The sequence below is a fragment of the Tursiops truncatus genome, chromosome 11 (genome assembly GCF_011762595.2).
Source record: "Tursiops truncatus isolate mTurTru1 chromosome 11, mTurTru1.mat.Y, whole genome shotgun sequence".
Taxonomy (NCBI): Eukaryota; Metazoa; Chordata; class Mammalia; order Artiodactyla; family Delphinidae; genus Tursiops; species Tursiops truncatus.
Genome location: NC_047044.1, coordinates 77,222,479 through 77,231,890, shown reverse-complemented (window position 1 = coordinate 77,231,890; position 9,412 = coordinate 77,222,479). Strand labels below are relative to the sequence as shown.

At 35.8% G+C, this 9,412-nt stretch overlaps 1 protein-coding gene across 18 annotated transcripts in view; it reads right to left on the bottom strand.

Annotated features, from left to right (window-relative positions):
* Positions 1 to 1,006: 1,006 nt before the first annotated feature.
* Positions 1,007 to 9,412, bottom strand: part of CAPRIN2 (caprin family member 2) — a 42,051-nt gene continuing 33,645 nt past the window's right edge. For 11 of the 18 annotated variants that reach the window (XM_073788870.1, XM_019935670.3, XM_019935679.3 and 8 more), the window contains 5 exons: positions 7,298 to 7,466; positions 5,754 to 5,936; positions 4,953 to 5,053; positions 3,073 to 3,136; positions 1,007 to 1,931 (listed from right to left, as the gene is read on the bottom strand). In XM_073788870.1, coding sequence (XP_073644971.1) covers positions 1,363 to 1,931; positions 3,073 to 3,136; positions 4,953 to 5,053; positions 5,754 to 5,936; positions 7,298 to 7,466 — 1,086 coding nt within the window. In that variant the 3' untranslated portion in view covers positions 1,007 to 1,362. Of the gene's footprint in view, positions 2,008 to 3,072; positions 3,137 to 4,952; positions 5,054 to 5,753; positions 5,937 to 7,297; positions 7,467 to 9,412 lie in introns of all 18 variants that reach the window. The other 7 variants (XM_019935723.3, XM_019935730.3, XM_033866958.2 and 4 more) reach the window with 4 other exon arrangements.

Here is a 9,412-nt window from a genome sequence, read left to right as displayed (position 1 = left end):
TTTAATGCTCTTACATCTTCCTGAGATTATTTAACAACACAGAGTGAGCGGGGGATCAAAACAAGAACTTTCTGCCTCAGCAAGTGACCTGCTTGGTTGCAGGCTACAAATGCCCTTTCTCCAACCCTTAATAAACTCTGGAATATTCGATCAAAATGTTTATTTTGAATTACTATTCTTTAAAGTAATTGAGAAACATATTATTAAGTTCTTAGTAGTAAGAAACATATACAAACTTAAATTGAGACGTGAGGATGTATGTCTAGAATGGATACTACTCTGGCATTGCCTGCTACACTGCATACGAGACAGTATATACACACAGCACCCTAAAGTTTTCCGAATGAGAAAAACACAATTACAGCATCTAACATTTATTAAATGCTTATGTGCCAGGCACTGTGTAAAGTCTTTTGGATAAATTCTTAGTTGAACTTCACAACTGCCCTGAGGCTGATCTATCATGCCCATTTTGCATTTCGGGAAATGGTCTTTAAAAAAAATCTTTGAGGTATAATAACTTGCCCAAGATCAGTTACTAAGTGGCAAAATCCGCACTCAAATACAGCATTGCCCGACCACAGACCTTTGCTTTTTGATGACTAAGTATTTTACCTACTCAAATTAAGAATCCACTAGAAAGCATAAGCCTTACTGATGGCGGACCAGCAGTATTACCCATGTATCGCGTACTGTACCTTGTACTGTTATTCATATAGTAGGTACTTGAAGATAGCTAACTAAAGGATAAAACACCCTACTGCAAAACAGCTTCAAGGAGAATATGTGATTTGGCCAGTGGAAAACATGAAATCTTTTGATGAATGATATGTATAATAACAGAGAAAAGTAACTCTAAAAGGAGCTGTTATATATAAAAGGCTTATTTTAAAATAATAGTATGAACCCATGAATAGATTCCCATTCAAGAGTTACCAGTGTGAACACTAAAAATTAAACATTTTACTTCTTAACTAAATGCTTAATCAAGTAAGAACACTGAAGGTGCATGTAACTTTTTTATTGAGGCACAACAAGGCATTATAACTTGCCTGAACTTGAGGCAGTTAGTTTAGTAAGCTGAACGTTAATACAGTTAAGGATTAAGTGCAAACAATATACATTCACAGCTTGACTAGCGAGGCTACATCACAATTTATAAAGTGCCAGATTAGTGCTAATTGTCATTCAGCTTGAAATTTTTCACCATGGGGAGGAAAACAAAAAAGTAACGACCTCCTCCTTCCTCTAGGAATGAAAACATTTTCCTAAACCAATCTGTCAGAAGGGCAAGGACTACTTTTCCTTTATTCCCACTAATCAGAACACCATATCCTTTTATTGTCAATTCTGTACTGACTTTCAATCTTGGTAAAGAAGATAGCCTGAAAACGTAGAATATTTCCAACTACTTCCATAAATTGCTCCTCTGTGCAAACGTAACCATATCTGGTCTCCCTGGAACAGCTGAAGAATTGCATGATTGCTAGCAGTTTCATGGTCTGGAGCACCATCATTGGCATAGGCAGATACCAAGACCTCTTCATTCTTCATGAGGTTGACATACAGTGGCACATTCACTGCCAGCTTTAGCATGTGAAAAATGAAAACATAAGTGCCATTCACTGGGCAATTAAATCTACCAAGCTGAAGATCAAAAGTTTCTCCCAAGTTGTTCAGAAGAAGATCAAACACAATAGGTTGGTCTAAAGTTCCAGGGGCAAGATTGGAGGTTCTGGCTGCTGAGAAGGCAACTCGCATCTGCTGAGGCAGGGGATACACGTGTACTGGCAGTATGGTGGCTGCTGGGTTTGTCACTGGCACATCCACAGGGGTCATGCTACGGGAGTCTCCTTGTCCAGAGTCACCACTGTTAAAGGTTTCGTTGTCTCTTTCTGGGCTGCTCACCTGAGAAGAATCACTCCACCCTGCTGTTTTATTAGCAACAGTGAGTTTCTCATAATGAAGCAGTTAGCTTTGAACACAATATTTAACATTAGTCGGCTACTGAAATACAGATAAAAATACATTTTATAGTAAATTTTTTTTAAAAAGCAATAAAGTATAGCTACAGTATACTCTTCTAGATTTCTCTGACAAGAGGCTTTTCTACTACTATTCTAAAGCCAGAAAGGACCTGGATGATGATTTTGTCCAGTAGCCTCATTTTTTTTAATATTAAAAAAATGAGGCCCCCAAAGGTTGGATAACTTAACAGTAGTTATGGTTAGCAGAGTCTAAAACCCAGGTGTGAACACTCTTTAATTCTCTACTTTTCTCCCATAATTCTGAGTTCTTAATTCCTCAGTGATAAATCTACTCTAAGTATCTAATGGAGAAGGACTCAAGAAAACTGAGATTACATAAAAGTAGCAACTTCTGGAACTACTAGCCTACTAGACATTCAAACATATTTTGTTATGGTACTAAGCCCCATAATAAATGCTTGTTCTTTATTTCTAAGTTAATGTGGTATCATAAAATTTTAATGTTTTCAGTATTGTACAAAAACACTGCTCAGATAGAGGGCAAAGATAATGTGAATAGCGGCTACTTTCTTAAAAGGAAAAGCTTCTCTTTTCTTGTGACAAAGTTAATCTTCAGTAATTCTTGATCTTCTCAGTTACACTGAACCTTTTAATAGTACCTTCACATTTTAAGAAGTATTAAAAGTATCCTGCTTTTGTTCAAGTCATTGTGTCTTAATTGTTGTTTATTCCTATCTATCAATGTACTAAGGGGCACTAGAGTATCTAGAAGTGCCCATTATTCCAAAACCACCATCCTGATATATCACCTGAAACTATATCAAGTTAGCATAGTGAATATGTATCTAAGGTTAAATTATGGTGTCAAGCAAATTTAAAATACATACACACGTAAATTGACAAATGATTTCCACAGCCTTTCTAGTAGTCTAATATCTCCCTCAGATCTTCAGTAAAACATTTAAGCAAACTGAAAACCTCAAAAGATAAATGCTAATATACTTTGGGGAGAACTTGACAAAGGATGAAGAAAGATCTAGAGGTATGTTTTGGGTAAATAAACTCCTCAATTAATTATCCTTACCTCTAGAATTTGCCCGAGGACCACCAGATGTTCCTCCTCGCTTGTAACACTGCTGGAAATTATCCTAAAATGAACACATAATACTTATCTTAGCACCAAAAACGCAAAACAGTAATTAGTTATTATTGGCAGATAAATTTGTAAGACTAAGTCCTCCTAGCCCTTGGGCTAGCCTTCTCCAGCAACCAAAAGGGCTCAGATGACACCAAGAAAAACAACTAAAGCAAGAGTCACAGTAGCAATATTTGCTTCATCTGTTAATTAACCTGACAAATTAGATATGTTAATACTTGCAAAAACAAGAAAGCATTTAGAGAACACTACGTAAAAGACACAATGCTAGGTAATGAGGGAAATTCAGAAATATGTCCTGGTCCTCTGTGCCTCATCTCAATATAAAAGGAGATGATAAAGCAAAAATACAGACAATTTCAGTCTTGCTCTATTTATAAACCAAAGTGTGAAGACAATTACAAACTATGTTAGGGTTTGATTTTGTTTTGACAGGGAAATTGATAAGAATTTAACGTATGAACATATTATTGCCTGGAATCTTTAAGAAAAAATGTTCAAGAGGCAACATTTCAAACTGACTCCCAAGTATGGTGAAAGTCAGCCCCCATGCAAGTCATGAAAAGAATAATTAATGATGCAATCAGATTAATATCAATACATGTAATAAAAAATTTGAACAGGACAAGAATGTATACAGTAAAAATAATAATTAATTTTCCTACCCCAAACTCCTAACTCTCTTCCCAACAGCACTACTATCATTGATATCTTATGTTTCCTCAGGAGGAAATTTAAAGCAGCACACAAAAATACTAGAATACTGGTATTAAGAACAGATAGCTCCATTACTGAAAGACCGCATTAATCAAAGTTTTCCCTGCACACACAGTACGTGACAATCAAGTAATAAGATTTAATATTTGCATCCTTGATATATGCAAAGCACTTATGTATATGACTTCATTTAATCCTCAGAATCCCTCACAGAGTAATCCTCAACACTCCAGAGTAAGATAAGTAACTCAAACAGATGAGTCTTCACCTAACAGATAAGGAACTAAAGCTCAGAAAGTTTACGTAACAGGCCCAAGGTCAGACAAAGAGGTAACTGGTGAGATCGGGGTCAAACCCAAGTCATTTAGGTGACCTGGTGTGTTTTCCAAGGTGTGTTCTTCAATACTGCCTCTGTATAGACATCTATCTTACCTCATGTAACCGTAAGCTCCTTTGTATATTAACAACAGAACTCAGTAAAATACCCCATACATACTTAAAGGCTTGTAAAACTTCAAAACTGAAAATGCTAATGTAGTATAAATTCATATCCATATATGACCAATGACAGGGAGTTCCCAAGGGCTGTTCAAGTGGAATGTCCACCATCCTCCTATCAGTCTTTTATCATATATAGTAAAGAAAATCTGCTGAACTAGTCAATCAAGAATAAACCAAAAAAATCAAACTACAAAAAAGGACTTTCCTATACGTGATATCTAAAAAAGTTAAACTGAAGGCAATATAGTAAAGACCATGGGCTCTGGAGTTGAGAAACTTGCATCTAATCTTAGTTCTATCATTTACTTGCTGAGTGACCTTAGATAAGTTACTTGTTTCTGAACTCCAGTTTCTCTTATAGGATGGTGGAGTAAATGAGTTAATGCAAACTTAATAAAGTCCTTAAGGCCTCCTAAGTTCCATGTAACAGGCAGTTCTCATGTACCCTACTTGGGTTATTAGAAAAGCTTCCAGATCCACTCTCCATAGTTATAAGAGTGTCTTTACAAAACAAATTACGACTCTGCTATAGTTTAGTCACCAGCTTCACATCACTTGTACTATTGTTCAGTTATAACAATTATTCTTACCCTTTGGGAATAAGGTGTTCCAGGATACTCTCTAGCTTGGAACTGTAGCTGGCTATAATTTCCATTGGAAATTGAAGGAGGTCCTCTATAGGTATCAAAACCTAATAAACAAACAACTTACATAAAATTATGGGCAAAATTACACTAAACTCTTAAATAGTCTGTTCTATATCACTTGGAAAGTTAAATTGATCCTATAAAGCCATCATTACATTTATGCCTTCTTTAAGCAAACTCCATAATACTGTTTGCACAATAAAACACACATTTATAAAAATATCACAGACTTCAAACAAGCCAACTGTAGAAATTTACTATTGCTGGAATGGGGTTGGGAAAGGATGGTGGTTAAGGCCTTGGTCTAGAGTACTTCTGCTAATACCAGCAGTAACTAGAATACTTGGAACCATATCTAACTTAAAAGCGTATCACTATTATTGTCTCAAAGTTTTCATCTGTGGTATACTCTGATAACTAGGAAATGGGCACTGTCTTAAATATGACATGTTTTGAGCCAGCCAAGTCAATTAACAGAAGAAAGAAATTATTCAAATATGAAAACCAAAATTCATCCCTGGAAAAAAACCAAGATGCTCAACCTTTCACTTCAGTAAGTCACAGGATCGATCTGTTTTTCATTCAAAGAGTTCCTCTGTTATAGACAATAGACATATTAGAAATACCATATTTTGTAGGAATAGGGAATTCTCTACTACATTATAAATGGAAACCACAAAAAGGAACAAGGTAAAGTAAAAACAGTTTAGTCAAGTAAACATACAAATTGTATTCAGAGCATACCTTTATAACCACCAGGGGACCGATACGAATTGGTTAGTAATCTCCCACCACGAGTACATCCTCTAACAGATCCCCGGCTATTGACAAATGGTTGAGAGGGTCTGGGAAATACATTCGTCTGTGCTGGGTAAAAGGCAAGGCTACCATTGCTTACTTGAATAGTTCCATCAGGATAACTTGCTGCTTAAGGAAACAGTTTTAGAGTCCAAGAGTTAAATGGTAATAAAAGTTTAATATTCTTTATACTTAGAAGTCAGTGTATATCAAAACCTTTAATACAACTTCCTCCCTTTTTTAAAAAAACAGATGCTATAGATATGTATGTATATATAGAGAGAGAGACACAGATATCTCTCTCTATATATATATATCTAAGTAATAAAATATTATTCAGTCTTAGAAAGGAAGAAAATTCTGACACATTCTACAATACAACATGGATGAACCTTGAAGACATTATGGTGTTACAAAAGGACAAATACTCTATGATTCCACTTATATAAGTTACGTATTTAGAGCAGTCAAATTCACAGAGTAGAATGCTGGTTGCCAGGGATTACAGGGAAAGGAAATGGGGAGTTAGTGTTAAATGGGGAAGATGAAAAATTCCTAGAGATGAATGGTGGTGGTGGCTGCACAACAACCTGGATGTACTTAATGCCATAAAACCTGTACACTTAAAAATGTTTAAAATGATGAATTTTATGTTACGTATATTTTACCACAATTAAAGGAAAAAAACAGGCTAAATATGCCAGATCGAGGAGTAAAAGAAAATGAACTCTTATTAATACTGTAATTGAAAAGGATTATGACAAAAAAGTATCCTTTATGTAAATCACCTGCCCTATGTTTTCACAGTACAGGTGAGAAGAGAATGAGGTCATCTGTGGCTAGGTCCAGGGATTTACATTTACTACCTCTTGTGATTAACCAAGCAATTCGTTTGCTCCAGCTTAAGTTTTAGAAAACCCAATAGGGGCCTGAAATACCAACAGTAAAAATCTACAAGTGCTTCTTAAATTGGGAAATAACTACAAAGTTGCTATTCTTTCATGTACGTATTAGAATAGCATGAACAATCAAAAGTGTCTCCCATCTCTAATCAGAGAGTAGAATAAGCATACTAAATTATACCTTCACATTAATCAATGCTTTATTACAAGAGGGAAGAAAAAAGGCCAGATAGCCATCTGTGCTAACACGGAGTTAACAGAATGGTTTCAAAACCTTCATAGAAGCAGCTGGATAGTGCCTTATGCAGCTCTACCACTGTTGATGGTAATCAAAGCAATCAGATTTAAAAATAAAAGCCTACTTCAAGGTTAAATCAACCATCTAAGTTCTACCTCTACAAAAGTTAAAAGTAATAAGTGAACTTAACTAAAGAGACGAAAAAGCATTAAGTGTTTCTCAGTACTTGAACATGTGAAAAGATAAGGCTTACTAGTCAAGAAAGAACATCTCAAGTGTCACTACAGACTTGCTTTCCGTTTAATTAGCTCTCATCTAAGTCTTCAAAATATGATACACAAAGATCTTACCAGTCTCTTGAGAAAGGACAGTTTGTTCTACGTGTATAGCTGGCAGTTGGCACTGGGGTGGTGTCTGTGTACTTGCTGTAGTAAAACTCTGATTGTAGCCAGGTGAATAAGGGGATTCTTTTATTTCTTGTTCTTTACGTGGAGGCAGAGGTGCATTAACATTAAATACCTTAAAAGACAGGGTACACTGAGTCATTTGTGAAGTTTTATAGAAAACAATTAAAGGTGACATTCAGCAAAACTCTGCAACATTCAAAAACTTCTATTTGATGGGCAAAGGACTTGAATAGACATTTCTTCAAAGAAGATAAATGGCCAATAAGCACATGCAAAGATGCACAACATCATTAGTCATTAGACAAATATAAATCAAAACCACAATGAGATTCCACTTCATACCCATTAGGATGGCTATTACTTAAAAAAAAAAAACAGAAAATCTAAGTATTGCTGAGGGTGTGGTACAGTTGCCACCCTCAGTGGCAGTGCAGTGCTGGTAGGAACGTAAAATGGTGCAGCCACTGCAGAAAACAGTACAGCGGTTCTTCAAAAAGCTAAATGCGGAATTCCCATTTACCAAGTAGAATTACCAAGTAGAATAGGATCCAGCAATTCCACTTCTAGGCATATACCCAAAAGAACTGAAAGCAGAGACTCAAATATTTGTACACCAATGTTCGTGGCATTATTCATAATAGCCAAAAGATGGAAACAACCCAAGTGTCCATCAGCAGATGAATGGATAAACAGAATGTGGTACATACATACAATGGAATGTTATATCACCATAAAAAAGAATGAAATTCTGATCCATGCTACAACATGGATGAACCTTGAAAATTCTACGCTAACTGAAATAAGCCAGATACAAAAGGACAAATACCGTGATTCCACTTATATGAGGTACCTAAGAATAGGTAAATTCATAGAGACAAAGTAGAATAGAAGTTACCAGGGGCTAGGACGGGGGAGGGGACGATGAAAAAGTTCTGGAAGTAGATAGTGGTGACGGCTGTACAACACTGTGGATGTACTTAATGCCGTTGAATTATACATTTAAATACGGTTAAAACAGTAAACTTTATGTTTATGCATATTTTACCATAGTAAAAACACCAAATTTCTATTTGATTTCTGACAGAAGTTAAACCAAGCACAAAAATTAACTCTCCTGCTATTACGTTGTAATAATGCTTACTGAGAATGAAAGCTATATAGGGGAAAAGGGTACTTTTTCAGAAACTGAAAACAAATGAAAAAATCTGCCATTTACTGAATTTCTACCATGTAGCAGGCAATGATCTGTCCAGACTCTGGTCATCATCTATAACATAGCACTTCTGTTACTCTCTAGCCCCCTTATCCTGCTCCATTTTTCCTCACAACACATAGCATCTGATATAATATATATATGAATATTTTTCTCTCTAGCCCTTCCACCTCCATAATAAAGTATAAGCTTCTTAAGCACAAAGACCTGTCTATTCTCCATTGTTACAACCCCTAAGAACAGTGCCTGGCTTCATAACTACCTGTTTATTGAATAAATGAGTAAGCAAACAAATAAGAACCAATTTATACTGGATAGAATCCAAACAGGTAGAGAAGACAGAGTGGCATGAGCAAAAAGGTATTGTGATGCAATGTGGCACCCTGCAAGGGATCCTGGAAAAGAAAAAGAACACTGGTGGAAAAACTAGGGAAATCCAGATAAAGTCTGAAGTTTCACTTAAAAAGCATAAAAATAAAGTAGGGTAAGTGCTATTAAAAATTTCCAAAATACAATGAGAAGACACACCAGGAGCAACTAATCAGGACACAAAGATTTCAAGGCAGAATAAAAATCTGGATGTAATTTTTTCACTGAAAAACCCAAGGTACCTGCCTCTAGAAACAGGCAATTATTCTAAAGGTTAACTGACTTGTTTTATTGTTGCTGTTGTTATTATTATTATTATCATTTATCATTTTTGTCTCTCCCTTGCTATACACACACACACACACACACACACACACACACACACACACACACGAATGTAAGCTTCATGATAAAGGGGACAAATCTGTATTATTCACTTCCTTACCCCCAGTATCTAGAACAATGCCTGGCATACA